This window comes from Petaurus breviceps, unplaced genomic scaffold (genome assembly GCF_028583685.1).
Source record: "Petaurus breviceps papuanus isolate PSGF00001 unplaced genomic scaffold, PetGlider_PUasm1.0 126, whole genome shotgun sequence".
In the NCBI taxonomy this organism is placed as follows: domain Eukaryota; kingdom Metazoa; phylum Chordata; class Mammalia; order Diprotodontia; family Petauridae; genus Petaurus; species Petaurus breviceps.
The window spans coordinates 7712767-7730724 of record NW_027185655.1 but is presented as its reverse complement, the minus strand read 5'-3'; the positions used below and the strand labels follow the sequence as shown (position 1 = coordinate 7730724).

At 39.7% G+C, this 17958-nt stretch overlaps 2 protein-coding genes across 2 annotated transcripts in view; one reads left to right on the top strand and one right to left on the bottom strand.

Moving 5' to 3' along the window:
- Positions 1-17958, top strand: part of COPS4 (COP9 signalosome subunit 4) — a 314835-nt gene that overhangs the window by 26049 nt on the left and 270828 nt on the right. The gene's annotated exons all lie outside the window — the stretch shown is intronic.
- Positions 1-17958, bottom strand: part of SCD5 (stearoyl-CoA desaturase 5) — a 67216-nt gene that overhangs the window by 24711 nt on the left and 24547 nt on the right. Inside the window, exons 2-3 of the mRNA XM_069092455.1 lie at positions 10032-10162; positions 4675-4880 (exon numbers count right to left, since the gene is read on the bottom strand). Of these exons, the coding sequence (XP_068948556.1) occupies positions 4675-4880; positions 10032-10162 (337 nt within the window). The remainder of the gene's footprint in view (positions 1-4674; positions 4881-10031; positions 10163-17958) is intronic.

Sequence of the window (17958 nt, the reverse complement as noted above, 5' to 3'; positions counted from 1 at the left end):
GAGGAATGAGTAAGAGGCCCATATGGAGTGAACCTCAATGGGGTCTCATAGCCCTCCTCCATCCTGGAAAAAAATAGTCACTGTTAGAATTTTGCAGTTACAGCATCTAGACTGGCCTAGAGCCACATATGGACACTTCTGTGACTCTGATGGGAGACTGGCCACTTGGAGGGTGCTGAGGCATGGATCCCCTGCTCACCTCAACTCCTAGTAGGGACCTACTGTTTCCCTCCCCTCTTAGTGTTCCAACGGGTCAGGGCTAAGATTTGGCTGCTTTCAGAGCCCATGACAGAATATTGGGCTGTCCTTAAGCACCCCGTGCACCCCTGCTCAAAGGCCCTACAGTTTTGTAATTGCTACCTTGGACAGTACTATACAAGAGAGAGAGTTTACAATAGTTCCTTATTGGTTTTTAGTGGTCACTTCATTAAGGGGCTTTTAACCTCTTTGCCCTGGTGTTTGTCAAAGGGTATTGGATTTGATTGGAACTCTTCATGTTGCCATCTTGACCGGAAACTTTCTGCCTATTTTCTCTACAGTGACAATGAAATAGATATCATAATTGATTGAGATTGAGATTCAAGAAATAATAATAATGACAGTCAACATTTACATAGTACTTTAAGGCCTGCAAAGTGTTTTACAAATATCTCAATTTATCCTCACAACAATCATGGGAAGTGATGGTATTTTAGACTGAAAAATGACTGGAAATGAAGGTGATTTCATATTAGTCCTCAGAACCAGACAAGTCTAACCAAGATAGTGGTGACAGCTCCCCTCTCCTCATTATCTGATGTGTGATTCATTGTTCAGCCTCTGTAGTTAGTATTTCTCTTTAGACTTCCATTCTGCTGGACCTCTCAAAGATGGAAATTAATTTTCCCTTCTCTTCATGCTCTAACGGGCTTTTCTCTCTGCATCCCTGGATGCTTTGTCCCTCTGGATATAATTTAACAATGCCATTGAAGAATGTTCACAATGAAAGAACACCATCTCTCCATTTAAAAAGAATACAAAGCTACAAAATGCTTGGTTTTTATTTCACAACAAAGTCCCTTGACCTTTTTTTCTTTAAGAAAACAAACAATCCCTCTTAACACCCTATTTAATTTTTTTTAATCTTTGAGAGAATATAGTGCTATGGGAGTAGTCTTCTTAGAAACAGCAGTTGAAGGAAAAGCTTACTGCTTCTACCACCATGTTTTCTTTTCAACCGAGTTTAGGGTGACTGGAAAATAGTTCAAACACCACCTGTCTGAACTGTGGACGTGTTCTCAAAAGGCTAACAACACCTTGCAAAGAACGGTGGGATTCAACAGCCAAAACACAAAGAGAATTGGGGTCTTTGGCTACGTTTCCCTTTTCAATCAACTCCAGTGAGTTCCCATTACTTCCAGAATCAAACTATAATAACCTTCATAGCCCTTCAGAACATGGTCCCTTTGTTTCCATCTTCTTCCATCTTGCTCATCTCCAGCTACTTTTCCATCCAATGACACTTGCTCCCAGTGACAATAAGACACTTCATCTCCAGACTCCACACATTTTCATGGTCTGTCTCCCCACCATGCCTGCAACTCTCTTCCTCCTTATCTCTGCCTCCAGGCTTTCCTATTTTCCTTCACTCTCAGTTAGTCATCCGACAAGCATTTATTAGAGTCTTTGCTGTGCACTCTGCTGAGTATACAAAGAAAGGCAAAAAAAAAGGCAAAAGACAGTCCCTGCACTCGAGAAGCTTACAAAGTCCCTCACAGAAAGTTTGGTGTAATGTACACCTGAGAAATGGGACCCTGGGGATTTCTAGTCCCGACTGTACTTAATTAGGGGAATGACCAAAAGAGTTCTGATGCTAGAGTCCAAGAACCTGGATTCAAATGCTGCCTTTTTGGGCTTACTATCTGTGTGACTCTGGGCAATTTCAACTCCCTGGGCCTCAGTTTCCCCATCTAAAAATGAGTGATTTGGACAAAATGGCCCTGAGCTTTTCATCTCAAGTTCTATGATCCTTTGTAGTCACTCCTCTGGGTAGCAGTAAAATGAGATGGTTGGGTGACCTCTGGGGTCCTTTCCGGTTCTAAAATCTGTACCCATGAAGACGACTATTTGGATGGTCTCTAGATACCTCCGTCCATTTTGACTCTCAGGGAGGTGGTGAAAAAAATTGTCTGAGCTCTATTTTAGAGTAGTCTCTGAAGTAGCCTCAGTGTTCTGTTAGCTACATTTAGAAATAACCTCTGAATATGTGAGTCTTCAGCATACACGTATTAAATCAGCTTACAATATTTCCTAGAGAGAAAAGATATTTAAAATAAGCCTTCTTTTTTATAATAAAAAAATCCCAGAGGATGATGCTATCTAGCTCAATTCATGTGACTGAAATAGAAGCTTTGAAATGAGCATGACCTGAGAAGCCACAATTAATCTAGAGTCTGACTGTCCAAAAGCATCACCGAACATCAAAATAATCTGCTTGTGTCTGTTCAGTGCTTTCCTTAAACTTGGGGTTATATAATTACTATTAGTTGCACACTGATTGCAGTTCAACAAACATCAAATTAGAGCTTCTCTTATGCTATGTGTGAGGAATAAAGAGAAAAGAAAAAAATGACAATATCAAACCTAAAGAAGCCTTTAATGGGGGAGGGGGAGAGTTGAACCCAACTGCACACAAATCACTGCTATGCAAAGGAGACCCAGGGCAAAAGGAGAGGGGGAAAGACAGTCATGGGAGGAGAATGGATGGTAAGGGAAAACAGCTGAGGTGGGAGGCCCTCTTCTCCCCCCTTCTGCACAGTCACCAGTTCCACAGGCAACCACATGACTCAGATATGTGATTACCCAAGGCCCTCAAGCCACTCTGGACTCAAAATTCTATAGAGTTTGAGATAAAGAGCGGATACAGCTGTAATAAGAGACTGCCCCATCGTGGTGAGGCAGGGCAGTGGGGTAGTCTGGAGAGCACAGAAATCAGGTTTTCTGAGAAAATTAATACGGAGTGAGGAACAGAGACCCAAGAAACCTAAGTATGTGCCACAGTAGGTTGAGCCCCTGGGGAGGGGAGCAATGTGTGGTCTCTGGGGGAGTTAAGCCTCAGTATACATGAATCTTGGGAATTAGCATATATCTAGCGAAACCGGTTTTCATTGACTTGGAGCAGAGATCCTGGCAAAATTCTCCAACACAATCTAAGGGAAGATCAAATAAAGGGAGGGCTGTTTTGTGGGACTGAGGGGCAGGAAGGTATCTTTGTGGCCTCTGAGTTGGATTTTGAAAGAAAAAAAGACTTCTAAGGCAGAGACAAGGAAGGAATCTCTCCCCCTTTGTCAGCACCCCAGGCACAAGGGCTGACTTGTTCAAATACTCAGAGACAATAAAGTACTAGGCCAGAATGGAGAACAGTTAACAGCTTAGTTCCACTGGAACAGCATTTGTGAATGTAAGCAGCATAAAATAAGGCTGGAAATGTGGATTAGGGACAGATTGTGGAGAGCCAGGCTAGGAAACTTGACGTTTATCTTATTGGGCAATAGGGAACCAATGACATTTTTTTTAACAGTAGTATAATATGTTAGGACAGATGTGTTTTCTGTAAAAGTTGGAATGCAGACAGGAAGACACTGGAGGCAGGGAGACCAGTTAAAAGGCTTTGACAATAATTTTGGATGAGAAGTGACAAGAATCTGAATGTGGGTGATGGCAACCTAAGTGAGAAGGAGAAAATGGAAATAGCATCAATAAGAATTGGGCGAAACAAGGGAATTTGTTTTGCTTGAATTGCTTTCTCAATGGAGGAAGGGGAGAGGGAAAGGATGCTCACCTGAAAATAAAATAAAATCGAATTAAAAAATGAAACAATCAGAAAAAGAATCCATAGGATTGGCGATCTATTAAATGGTGGAGAGGTGAAAGGAAGAAGGAAAGAGCCAGAGGTGACCAGAGGTGTGCTGGTAAATGTGTAATAATAACCAGCTCTTTGAAACCAAGACCCACTGTTAAGCTTAATCTGAACCATTTTCTTCATCACTTTCCCAAAAGTAAACCAGAGGAATCCACTTTATTTACAAACCATTCCTAGCTCCTCTGCTAGTACAAAAACCAGTAGCAACAGGATTTGGCCCCAAGGCCATGGTTTGACTGACTCCTGCTCTGGACAATCAACAAAACAATACATTAAACCCTCATTTGTAACTTTGACATCTTCTGAAGTGTTAATGTTGACAATAAAATGTAATAATCTGCTCTAATTGGTTCCAGCCACCCCCAGCTCAGGTAACCCCAAATGGACAAGAAGGCGGTACAGAGATAAAGGGATTAAGAGTCGTGAGGAGGATGGCCAGCGGGTTCCCCGGGAATGAGACAACGGGCAGGAGATGGAACGAGAGAAGACTAAATTCTACCTAGCACAAATGAGTGGTGCAAATTCACCTGGGGGAACAATGAGATTAGTCCTAAAGGAAATTAATTAGAATTTAAAATGGAAACAGAGCAAATTTTCTAATTAAAAAAAAATATATTCTTACTGTGAAATCAAACAAGTATGATCCCCTTCCACAGAATTTTAAAATAAGCCGTATTTTACAAAAAGGGATTTCTCCAGAGAGTTACTGCCCAGAGCTCTGCTGTCTTAGCCCCTTATGTGAGAAAGGCACCTCATGACCTCACTTCACTTACTTTCTTTGGAGTCGGACAACTGGGTCAGCAAGGAGGTCGGTGAAATCCAGCTTCCTTCCTTTCTCTATGACATCGCGGTGTTTCCTAACAAACAACCACCCGATGTGCGAAAAGAAAAAGCCCCGCTGTGCGTTGTGAGGGTCCGCATCCGTCTCTGAGTATTTGTGATGCACTCGATGGTCTCGAGCCCACTCAAAGATGTCATTCTGCAAGGGGAAAGACGGCACATTGAAGGAGAAAGAAATCCGCAAGCTTCTTTCTCCCAGGTTCCTCCTTTGATCCCCAATCTCATTCTCCTTATTTCCTTCCATTCCCTGCTACACATCCCGACCTTAGAGTATTTATTTTTGTGAATTTTCATGGGAACCCAGAGCTATAACTAACATTCTTTGCACTTGAGAGAAGGGCAAAAGACATACTCACCTGAGGGAGGTGCTGAAGTCAGCTCTAACCAGCTTGAAAGAGTCAATTGTTAAAATGTCAATGTCAGCATTTACATAGCGGAAATCAGCGAACTTAAATCAAGGCTTTATTTTTTTAATTGTTAATTTTCTAGACTTGAGAAAATGTTAATAATGTAGATTAAATTTAGAAGTATGTTGTGCACATTTTTTTAAAAGAGAAGATTGTTAAACATTGACCAGCATACCTCTGGGTGTGGGTGAGGGGCAATGTGCAGAAAACCTGGGAAATCCTGGGGTTTCTGCCCTTCTGAAATGGGTCCCCTAGTGAGAAGTGTGGTTCCCCTTGCTAGGGAGCAAGCTGGATAGAGGAAGGAGACTGCCAGAGCAGCTGTCGTGGGCAGAGTCAGCAAAGGAGGGAGCCTCTCTTCCTTTGAGGGAAGCTGCTGTCTGTGCCTTCTACATGGACCACCCTGGTATTAAGTCCCTGATGCTTCACCTTAGTTGTACCTAGAACTTTTAGGAAAGGTAAATTGGCTTAAGTACCAGTGAATTTAATAAGAGAACAGTATAGAAATAATTAACAAGGAAAAAACTAAAAGCAATAATCTCTTACATCATAATTAATACCTAGTATTTTTTTTTAACCTGCCTACCTGTCTTGCTCAGGTGCTCTATCCCAATGGCTTTAATCAGCTCCATTTATCTACCTTGGGCTTGTTCGCCCCCCCTTAGGTAATCTAGTGTCTCTCTGCTCCTGGGGGCTCACCAAACAGGCTCCAGAATAGTCAAATGGCTTTAACCACAGCTCAGAACTCCCAAACTCAAGAACTCCAGCTTCAGCCTCCCCAGCAGTGTGGATAAAGGCATGAGCCACCAAACCATGCCTAGAACTTTCTCAAAAGTTTTCTCATAGAAACTTGTCATTATCCAATGTCTGGATAATTGTCTGATTCTACTATTGAAAAAGAAGTAAACTGTTCTGTTTACAAGGAATTCTTTCATACCGCTTATCAAAATTGATTAATATGTATTTATTAAATACCTGCTGTTTTCCAAGCACTATACTTGGAGCTTAAGATACCCCAAAAGGGGGTGGGAGAATCTTGGATTCTATACAGGGTAAACAGCACATATATGTAAACTACGCACAAAAGAAATACATTAGTGCAAGTTTGGTTAGTTATTGTCCTTTGTACTCTAAGAGAATCAAGATGACATCACTATTTTGGAGTCAATGGACAGTGTGTCCAACTGTGGTTGATCAAACCAATGTAAGTTCAGAAGGCTCTACCACAGGTTGGGCACAAATAGTCTATATAAATATTTGGAGTAGAGATGGCTTAAATTTGCACATGTCACATTTCTTTTGAGCTACTGCAAGCAATTCTTCTTCCCTTATAGAGTACAGCTCCTTCTTTGATGGGGGCATGCCATGCTGGGTGACCATTTGCCAGTGTCTCTCATGTCTCACAATTCATAACAAAGTTCTTCAGAAACATCTTGCAGTGACCAGAAATTTTCTGTCCCTTAAACTGTCCTTTAAAGGCACCTGAATTTCTGAAAGGGAAAGCATGCCAGGTGGCTTTGGGACAAAGCTGATGTGGGTATCTCATTTATATTCTTGATAACCTTTCTTTCTAGACAATGGAAAGACAGAAATTTGCCTTAGCATGTCAGCTTGAGGGCACAGATTTTGACGATAAAGTTTCATGTATAGATCTTGAGTCAATGATATCCTGTCTAGGAAAGGAGCTTCTATCCAACAGCTCAAAAAGAGGACCACATTGGGGTGGCCAGGTGGCTCAGCGAGTAAGAGCACTGGCTCCAGTGTCGGGATAACCTGGGGATCAAATCCGGGCTCGTATACTTAGCACCACACCCAGAAATAACTGGCCGTGTAACCTTGAGCAAGTTACTTAACCCTGATTGCTTTAAAAAAAAAAAAAAAGAGGACCACATTGCTGGCTCAACTTTTTAGGAACTGCTTGCTTCACTTGGAACGTGTTTTATTTCAGTCCCAGAAGCCTGTCTTAATCTACTTCAGTTCAAATGCCAATATTTTACCATTCACAAGAACATTCTGTGCTTTACTCAGTTATTTATTCTGGTTCAACCCTGATTTCCCTCCAGATAATACCTGGCCCTGACGATCTGTAAGAAGGTCCCAAAAAGTCCCCAGACAAGGGCCTGGCAAGATTTTAAGCCTTTCAGAAAACTCTACCCTCAAGAGAACGAGTTACTACTTGTTGCCTAATATCAGCAAGGAGCACTGATGTACAGTTTATGTGGCTTATGGTTACCGTGAGGGCATATTCAGTTTTATTTGAAGTCTGCCAGTGGACGACCAACAAGCACAAGTGTTTTGGAAAGAATTGGTTGAGAAAATTTAAGATGCCCACTTCAGAGATTGCTCATTAGAAGGCAAGTCAATATCCTGAGAATGTCCTGGTTCTAACAAGAGTCAGATGAACAGAATACCAGATTCTCAGGCTAGCAGGACAGCGGTAAAAATTTCTCGGTATGCTCTTATGGTGCCCTCTTCAACTGGAGAAAGGTCAGTTAAAGCCCAGGCCATTGCACAAGCAAATGGAAAATTGCCGGCTTGTTCTCTGGGGGTAGATCAAGTGTGCTATTGCTATTATATATTATAGCAAGAGCACTGATCGACCAGTGCCTCTACTAACATATATATTTGAAAAAGATATCTGATCTTGGTGTTGGACTTGAGTCAGGAAAATCTGAATTCGAATACTGCCTCAACACTCATTTTGTGATCCCGGACAAGTCAATTAACCTCTTTCAGCCTCAGTTTCCTCATCTGTAAAATAGTTTAATAAATAGTTTGATAAAACCACCAACCTTATGGGGTTATTATGAGGATTCAATGAGATAACTTATAAAGTACTTTGTAAACCTTAAAGTGCTATATAAATATTCTGTAGACATATTAATATTATTAATTGCTAATCAAATTAACATTAATACCATAATAATTGTATGTCGTAAAGTTTATATAGATATCAAAATATAATAGTATAAATATTATTATGCTATATTGATGGTGATGCATTTATCAGGAATCTTATTTTTTTGTTGTTTTTTTGTTTTTTGCTTTTTGGAGGGCAAGGGGTTAAGTGGCTTGCCCAAGGTCACACGGCTAGTAAGCGTGTCAAGTATCTGAGGACGGATTTGAACTCAGGTCCTCCTACTCCAGGGCCGATGCTAGGAATCTTATTTTAATAGTTTCTTTGACCTCACCTTTAAAATCATATAAGATAAGGCACTGATAAAATGTAGAAGTTCCAGAATTGCTGAGATGCCAAACTTTTCTAAGAAATGAAGAGAGATTAGATGGAGGGAGCAACTTTTAAGATGATTATTCACATAAAATTGGAGAGGGATCTGAGAAATTTTCAGCAGAATGAAGCTGGTCAGCAACCCTCTGCTCTCCCAACTTTACACTTTCTGATGCCTTTCCCCATCCCCTTAATGCTAGTAATTCCCTTTATTGATTACTCCTAATCTATCCCATCTCTAGCTTGTTTGTAAAGTTTATTTGCATGTTGTTTCCTCTGTTAGACTATAAGCTTCTTGAGGACAGGGACTTTTGCCTTTTTTTTAATCTCCAGCAGTTAGCATAGTACATAGTAGGAACTTAATGAATATTCATTGACAGACTCACCAGTTACCTGGACTGGAAACTTTGGAATGATTTGTTTTCCTTTTTCCTCTCCTCCATCCCCTTATGCTCAATAAGCCATCAAGTCCTAGAGATTTTTCCTTCAAATTTTTTTTTCATATTGCTTCTTCCCCTAAATCCCTGTTGTGTGCTTGGTGTTAGAGACACACAAATGAAAGCAAAATAATTCCTGCCCACAGGTAACTTATATTCTATTAGGCATATGGCATAAGTACAAATAAGTATAGTAGGAAGAAAACTGAGGGAAACATCACACTGACAAATGGAGAAGATTTCACAAAAATAATAATAGCAACAACAACTAACATTTACATATCACCTACTATGTACTAGGAACTGTGCTAACACTTTATACCTATTATCTCATTTGATTCTCACAACAACTCTTGGAAGTAAATGTTGTTATTATACCCATTTTACATATGGGGAAACCAAGGCAGACAGAGGTGAAGTGACTTGCCAAGGGTCACACAGCTAGTAAATGTCTGAGGTTAAATTTGAACTTAGGTCTTCCTGATTACAGACCTTAGTGCCATCCAGCTGCCTTTAGATAACTTGAAAGAAAATGAAGATTCTGAGATATAGAACATATTCCAGTCATAAGGGATGGCTTTGAAAAATCCATGGAGGCAAGAGATGGAGTATTGAGGGCAAGGAACGGCTAGTCAGGAATATGGTGTCTCTGAAATGAGTAAGGTTAGTAGGAGTCAAATTGTGGAGGACCTTAAATATCAGGTTAAAGAGTTTGGTTTGTTTGGTTTTTTATCCTGGAGGCAATTGGGAGCCATCAAAGGTTTGTGAGCAGTAGAGTGACATGGGTGAAATTATGCTTTGGGAAGTTTATTTTATCAGCCAAGACAAGGATGTCTTGGAAAAGGGAGATACTGAAAGCAAGGAGGCAAGTTAGGAGATATGATGGTAGAGTGACTGTGTGAGACAAAGAAGGAGATGTCTAGAACGTGGTGGCTTATAACATATAAGGGAATAGACATGAGGGGAAAGTTTGAGCAACTAGTCAGTCAATAAACATTTATTAAGTATCTACTATGAGCCAGGCACCATGTTAAGCACTGGAGATAGGACAATCAGCCCTTGCCTTTGAGGAACTCATAGTCTAATGGGAGAGAAAACATGCAAGCAATTACTAATGCACAAATAAGCCATTGTGAGGGTGCTGTGACGGCAGAATCCACAAAACTTGGCAACTAATCATATGGGAGGAGGGTCAAGGAGTGCAGCAGTCCAACCCCCACCTGGAAAGCCATGGAATTGGCAGCGGCTAAGAAGATCCTCAGTGGTAGCTTGGCTTTATAGGATCTGTGGCTCCACAAACGATGGGCACCGGCCGTCACTCCCAGAGCTGTCAGAATGAAACAGAGGTATGCTGCAAGATACAACAAAAGGGGAAATACAAGTCAGGAGTTTTTAAATTTCCTTTTTTTTTAATCCATTGAGAAAGGATTCATGAAATTATCCAGGAAAGTAGAGCAGACTCTCTGATGAAGGATCAATAACCTGAGAAATGATAGCCTTCTATTGATTTGTGGCTTTTTAAAATCTGTACTGGGGGGACAGAAAGAACTTTCTCTGGGAAAATCTGACCTTCGTACTCCAAACATCTCTCAAGCTTTTATTTCTCCCCAGTTGAGGCTGTAACAGTCATGCATTTAAGACAGTCTAAAAATCAATTCCCTTTGGATCCTCTCCTGCTTTTTAACACTCACAAATATGTGTTAGACAGCATATGTCAGAGTAGCAAAGCAAATTAGGTTGCTTCTATAGGTCTTCAGCTTGCAAAAAAAAAAAAAAACTTAAACAGTCAGACTCTATCTATGAATAAATCAGAACAGCAATAAAAATGACAAAAATCCTGATATTCACAGGCTTGACCATATTCCATGCCTTGATCCACATTATCACTGAGTATTTTGAAGCAAGGAAAAGTGAAGCCTTGACTGGACTAGACAAAGGTTTGGCCTGTCTTTGTTAGAGAAAAGTAGAGTAAGAGCTCCCACAGGTTGGGGATGAGGATGGAGATTATAGGTACAAAATAGGTTACTCCTGTAACATGAACAGGGATTATCTGACCTGTAACCAAGCACCTTCAAATGCTTATAATGGTGAACCAACTTTTCAACTCTTGGCTGAAATCCCTGAGTCTAGCCCCAAGGCTTTCCAATGGGTGGTTTTTGTTTTCACTTTATCTGATCAATTTATTCTATTGGTATTGAATTCCTCAGGTTATCAATGAGAATGAAGTGATAGAGAAGAGCCTGGGCATGGAACTTTATTGTGACCAGAGGATTTCATAACTAGCTGGTGAATCCATTCAACACAAGATCATTCTCTATGCCCTATCCTCCCACCCTCCCCAGTACCACTTTGGGTATTATAAGTTATCCTCATCTCCATGTTCTTCATTTCCTAAAGCTTCTGACATGCTACTCACAAAACACATTTTTGGGGGGAGTGGGGGTTGTTTGAGGCTAAAAAGTGAGCATGGAATTAGATGCCCATTTTCATGTGGTCAGCTTCGTTCTTTCCCGGATGTAATAGAAATGCAAATTTAAAGATCTTCCCTGCCACTAGGCCCTTTGATAGTCTTAAGAGACTCTGAGACTCTTCCTTGATTTGAAAATGTACTCTGCCCCCTAATAGGCTGAATGTGGTCACATGGAGCCTGTGGCAGGAGGCTTGGTTTTCAGGAATGCCCACACCTTGGTGTTTTGTGATTGGGCAGTGGGTCAAGAGGGTGGTTACATTCTCTGACCCAGGAGAAGCTATATAATCCCTGATGTAAGGCTTTGCTTTGGGGCTCACTTTGAGAAGTGCTGTGTAATTTGACAAAAGAGACTCTGGGCAGCTCTTGAGAACCCCCCAGCTTTGAAAAACCCAGATGTTGATGCTTCCCTCTCTGGTAACTGTGATTTGGTATGGATGTAATGGTTGGACAGTTTTGAAGCCTGTCTGCTTGATCTGTTTCTCTGTCTTGTAACTTCTGTCTGTATACTCTGAAGTTCGGGGTGCTGACCTTTTCCCCCTGAACTAGGTAAATGATATATGTTTAATGGTTAAAGTAAACTTCTTAACCCATTTTGAATTGTTTTCCTTTAGAAAAGCACATCTAAGAACCTGTGTTGGCAGCCATCCTGTGGATGCTGGGGTGCTTGCTGCTACACTGGCCCTTCTCTCTTTTCTTTCCTTGAGTTTAATCTTTTCTCTTTGTCTCCACTCATTGAGGGGAGGCTTTTCCTTTCAAACTCAACTCCCCTCACCTTAGCTTTTCCATCATTGCTTTCACTACAAAGGCAGGGCTGACTAGAACTCATCAGGAAATGCAGAGCAGCATGATGAAACATTCTTCTTCTCAAGACCACTACACTCTTGTTGACCATACATACTATCACAAACAGTTGTGATAACTGATTCCAACAACAACCAGGTGAAACTATAGTCCGACACTTCAGGTGTGAGCTCCAAGAAGATTTTCCCAAGATCTTGATCTAGATTCCTTCTCCACATGTCCTCCTGGTGTGTCATAGAAATAGCCCCAAACCCCAAAGCAAGTTAGTCTTTTAGAACCTCCATGAGATTTCCTTCTTTCCTTCCTCCCTCCCTCCTTTCTTCCTTCCATCCTTCCCCTTCTCCCTTATTCCCCTCCTCTCTTATCCTCCTCCTCCCCTTCCTTCATTCCTTCCTTCCCTCTTTTCTTCCTTTCTTCCTTTCTCACTTCTTTTTGCATCAGTTCATAATAGGCTTGCCATGCTTTTTTGAACCCCCTCTCATTATATCCTCATAGTACAATAGTATTCCATCACAATCATATGAAATAACTTACTCAGCCATTCCCCAGTTGATGAGCATCCCCTCAATTTCCAATTTGTTACCACTACAAGAAAATGTCATAATATTTTTATACATATAGGTCCTTTTTCTTTGATCACTTCGGGATGCAAACCTAGTAGTGGTATTTCTGGGTATGCACAGTTCTATTGCTTTTTGGGCACAGTTCTAAATTGTTCTCAAGAACGATTGGATCAATTCACTGCTCCACCAGCAGTTCATTAGTGTACCTATTTTTCCTTTTTCTCCTCCAGCATTTGTCACTTCTGATAGGTGTAAGGTGGTGCCTCAGAGTTGTTTTAATTTGCCCTTCTCTAATCAATAGTGATTTCAAGCATTTCTTCATATGAGTATAGAGAGTTTTGATTTCTTCTTCTAAAAACTGCTTATTTATATCCTTTGATCATTTATCAATTGGGGAATGACTTATTTTTTTCAATTTGACTTAGCCCTATACTTGGTATATATTTGAGAAATGAAGCCTTTCTCAGAGAAACTTGTTGTAATTTTTTTTTTTTAATTTCTTCATTATCTATGGTACCTTTTGGCATAGCATAGTTTCTCTGATTTTCTCTTTTGATGGGGTCTATTTTTGCTTTTGCTTTGCCTGAGATCATGATTGCTACTCATGCTTTTTTTTTTTACTTCAGTTGAAACATGTTAGATTCTATTCAAGCCCTTTATTTTAACTGTGTTTTTCTGTTTTAAGCGCATCTCTTTAAACAACATATTGTTAGATTCTTGTTTCTAATCCATTCTGCTATCTGCTTCCGTTTTATGGGTGAATTCCTCCCATTCACATTTGCAGTTATGATTCCCAGCTGTGTATTTCCCTCCATCCCATTTTCTTCTGTTTCTTCCTCTCTCTCTCTCTCTCTCTCTCTCTCTCTCTCTCTCTCTCTCTCTCTCTCTCTCTCTCTCTCTCTCTCTCTCGCTCTCTCCTTATCCTGTTCTTCCTCAAAAGTCTATTTTGCTTCTAACCACTGTCTCCCTTAACCTGTCCTCCCTTTAATCATCCCCTTGCCCTACTACAAAGTTACATTTCTGTACACAACTGAGTGTGTGTGTGTATGTATTCTTCCCTCCTTGAACTAATTCTGATTAGAGTGAGATTGAAGCATTGTCTACCCCTCCCCCATATCCTCCTCAATTGTAAAAGCTCCTCTTTATACACCTATTTTATGTAAGAAAAATGTCCCCATTCTACCTCTCCCTATCATCTTCTCCCAACACATCCCTTTTTCTCACCCATTCATTTTTCTTGAGATCATTCCAACATAATCAACTCACATCCATGCCCTCTGTCTATTCACATCCCTTTTAATTGCCTTAATAGTGGTAAAGTTCTTAGAAGTTACATATATATGTATATCTATACACACATATGTATACATACATATATACATGTATGTGTGTATATTTGTACATGCACACATGCACACATACAATATAAAATCTTCCCATAGAGGAGTGTAAAAATTTGACTTTATTGAGTCCCTAATGCCTGCTCTTTCATGTTTACCTTCTTGTGCTTCTCTTGAGTCTTATATTTGAATGTCAAATTTTCTATTTAGTTCTGGTCAGAAACACTTGAAAACTCTCTGTTTAATGAAATATCCATTTCTGCCCCTGAAGAATTGTGCTCAATTTTTCTGGGTGGGTTATTGTTGGTTGTAATCCCAGTTCCTTTGCCCTCTAGAATGTCATATTTCAAGTCCTCTGCTTCTTTAATGTAGGAGCAACTAAATAATGTGTGATCTTGACTGTGTCTCCACCATATTTGAATTTATTTTTTCCTGACTCCATGGAGTAATTTCTCTTTGATCTGGGAGATCTGGAATTCGGCTATAATATTCCTGGGAGTTTCCATTTCAGGATGTCTTTCATGAGGTAATTGGTGGATTCTTTCCATTTCCGTTTTACCTCCGAATCTAAGCTTTCAAGGCAATTTTCCTTGATAATTTCTTGAAATATGATGTGTAGGCTCTTTCTTTGATCATGATATTCAAGTAGTTCCATAATTCTTAAACTATCTCTTCTCAATCTGTTCCCAGGACAGTTGTTTTTCCAATGAGATATTTCATATTTTCTTCTATTTTTCCATTCTTTTGACTTTGTTTTATTATTTCTTCATGTCTCATGGAGTCATCAGATTTTGCTGGTCCAATTCTAAATTTTAAGGAATGGTTTTCTTCAGTGAGCTTTTGTGCCTCTTTTTCCATTTGGAAATTCTGCTTTTTAAGGAGTTCTTTTCTTCAGTAAATTTTTGTATCTCCTTTTCCATTTGGTCAATTCTGCATTTTAAGGAGGTGTCTTCAGTGAATTTTTGTGCCTCTTTTGCCATTGATCAACTTCTGTTTTTTAAAGTTATTATTTTCTTCATTATTTTTGTGCCTCTTTTTACTATTGTTCAGTCATTTTCAGTAATGTCTGATTCCGAATGACCCCATTTGGAGTTTTCTTGGCAAAGATACAGGAGTAGTTTGCATTTCTTTCTCCAGCTCATTTCACAGATGAGGAAATGGAGACAAACAGACTTAAGTGACTTGCCCAAGGTTACACAGTTAGTAAGTGTCTAAGCATGGATTTCAACTCAGGAATATGAGTCTTCCTGACTCCAGGAGCAGGACTCTATCTACTGTTCCATCTAGCTGTCCAGTGTTTCTTTTACCAAGTTATTAATCCTCTTCATAATTTTCTTGCATCACTTTTATTTCTTTTCTCCATTTTTCCTCTACCTCTTATCTCTTTTTTAAACTCTCCCAGGAATTCTTGTTGGGTTTGGGTACAATTAGCATTTTTCTTTGAGGCTTTTCTTGTAGCTGTTTTCATATTGTTCTTTTTTATCATTATTATTTTAATTTTTTTTTTAGTATGTGTCTCAGGTTCCTTGCTGCTGTAATAGCTTCTTTTGGCCAAATTCTTTTTTGGTTGTTTGCTCATTTTTCCAACTTTTTATTGAACTTTATGCTAAAGTTGGGTTCTGTTCACCTGGGGTGGAAAGGGACTGACCCAAGCGTCAGGCTTTTTCAGAGCTAGTTCTGGGGGTTTGCAAGCTTCTAAGGTGATGTGATCTGGGTAGAGGTGTAGTCACTGCTCTTCTGGTTTGATCTCTGATATTTACACAGGGAGGGTCCCTAGTGTACTGCACTTAAAAGTGCTAGCACTTTTCTTTTTTTTAGAATTGAGACCAGGGCACCTGTTCACTTGTGACCAACCTCCAGTGCTCCTCTGCACCCAGAAACTGAAACCAAGAAGTGCATTTAAGCAATAGAGTTGCCAATCAGTGCCAGCTGTAACCAGTGCCAGCCAAAGGTCTCCTGTAATCTCTTTTTGAACAGTTACATGTCCCCCTTACCTTCTCTGAACCAAGAGCTCCCAAAACTGTGGTTGCTGCTGCTACTGAGCCTGCCACTGTTGCTGCTATGTATGGACTCCAGACAGACCTCCACCACGGTGCCATAAACTTCTCCTGTTGACCTCTTAAGTTTTCTTAAGCCACAAAAATGTCTTACCCTGACTTTTTTTTTTTTACTTTGCCACTCTAAAATTTTATTTGAAGTGTTATTTTAAAGTTGTTTGGAGGGAAAAATTGGGAGATCTTAGCTGAGTGGCTACCCCAAATCTACCATCTTCGCTCCATCTCACCCCACATCCTTTGCTCTTCTCCTATAGCACAATTAAGAAAAATAATAAATTCCAACTTTTACTTCCTCATTTCTTCCCTAGGGTTTTCCTTTCCCCTCCCTTTTCTTTACAGTTTTGAGATCCTCAAAGACTACATTCTGGTCCTTCTCTTTCTTATTTAATTCCCTCTATGATCCTTGAAGACAGTTATTCTTAAGTGTCATCTCTACTTCTTATAATATTATTATAATGTATAATTTATCATAATATAAACATTTCATCAGTACTTATTCCCTTCCAGTTACCCAAATTTATTTGCATTTCTAGGTTTCTCTCTCTTTTTTTTTAAAGCAATCGGTGTTAAGTACTTTGCTCAAGGTTACACGGCCAGTTATTTCTGGGTGTGGTGTCAAATGTCTGAGCCTGGATTTGATCCCCAGGTCATCCTGACACTGGGGCCGGTACTCTTACTCATTGTACTACCTGGCTGCCCCTTCTAGGTTTCTCTTGACTCCTGTTTTGGTACTTTAACATTTCTATTCAACTCTGATTTTTCATTGGGAATACTTAAAAATTTTCTATTCTATCAGAAGTCTACTTTTTTCCCTGAAGGAGCAGATGCAGTGTTATAGGATAAGTTATCATTGATTGTAAGCATTTATCTTTGCCTTTTGGAATCTCCATGGTTTTCTCTCTTTCATAGTAGTTGCTCTCATGTATTGTATGAGTCTGGTTGTGGTTCCTTGGTACTCTTTTTTGCTGACTGTTTGCAATATTTTTTCTTTGACCTAGAAGTACTTGATTTTGAATACAACATTGATGGAAATTTTTATTTTGGGGTTTCTTCATAGATTCTATTTTTGTTTAGCCCTCTGGTTCTAATAAGTATGGGAACTTTTCTTTACAATTTTAAAAAATATGACACACATCACTGTTTTTGGGTCATGGTTTTCAGAGAGTCCAGTGATTCTTAAATTATCTCTCGACTTGTTTTCCAGGTCAGTCATTTTTGTTGATAAATAAATACCTTACATTTTCTCCTATTTTTTCAACCTTTTGATTTTGTTTTAATGTTTCTCTTTTTTTTTGGAGGGGGGAAAGCAAGGAAATTGTGGTTAAATGACTTGCCCAAGGTCACACAGCTAGTAAGTGTTGTGTCTGAGGCCAAATTTGAACTCAGGTCCTTCTGACTCCAGGGCCTGTGCTCTATTCACTACACCACCTAGCTGCTCCAATATTTCTTATTATCTCATGAAGTCATTGATTTCTGTTTGACCTATTTTAATTTTTAGGGAGTTTGACGCTTGGATAAGGTTAGAAGGTGGTTAGAATTTTCTATTCTAGGCTATTCATTCTCCTTCCAAATTCAGAGTCCTTATTTGATTTATAATTTATTTTAAATTTCTTGCTCCATTTTTTCTAAATAGTATTTGTGGTCAACCCATTTTTTTCCCCTCTGAGGTTCTGCTTATAGTTTTTGCAAAGTTGCTTTGTTCTTCTAGGATAACTTATGGGACTTCTCATGGCCCTTAGTATTTCTTTATAGTGATTACTACCTTCTTATATTGGCCTCATCTCCTAATTTGGTACTTTTTGGTGAGCCCAAGTCTACACTTTTTTGAATAGTTTGACCAGGTCCTATTTGGTCTTGATTTCCTAGACTCTTGACCCCATGTCTGCTCAGAGCATGGGAAAGCTTCAGCATGCCTA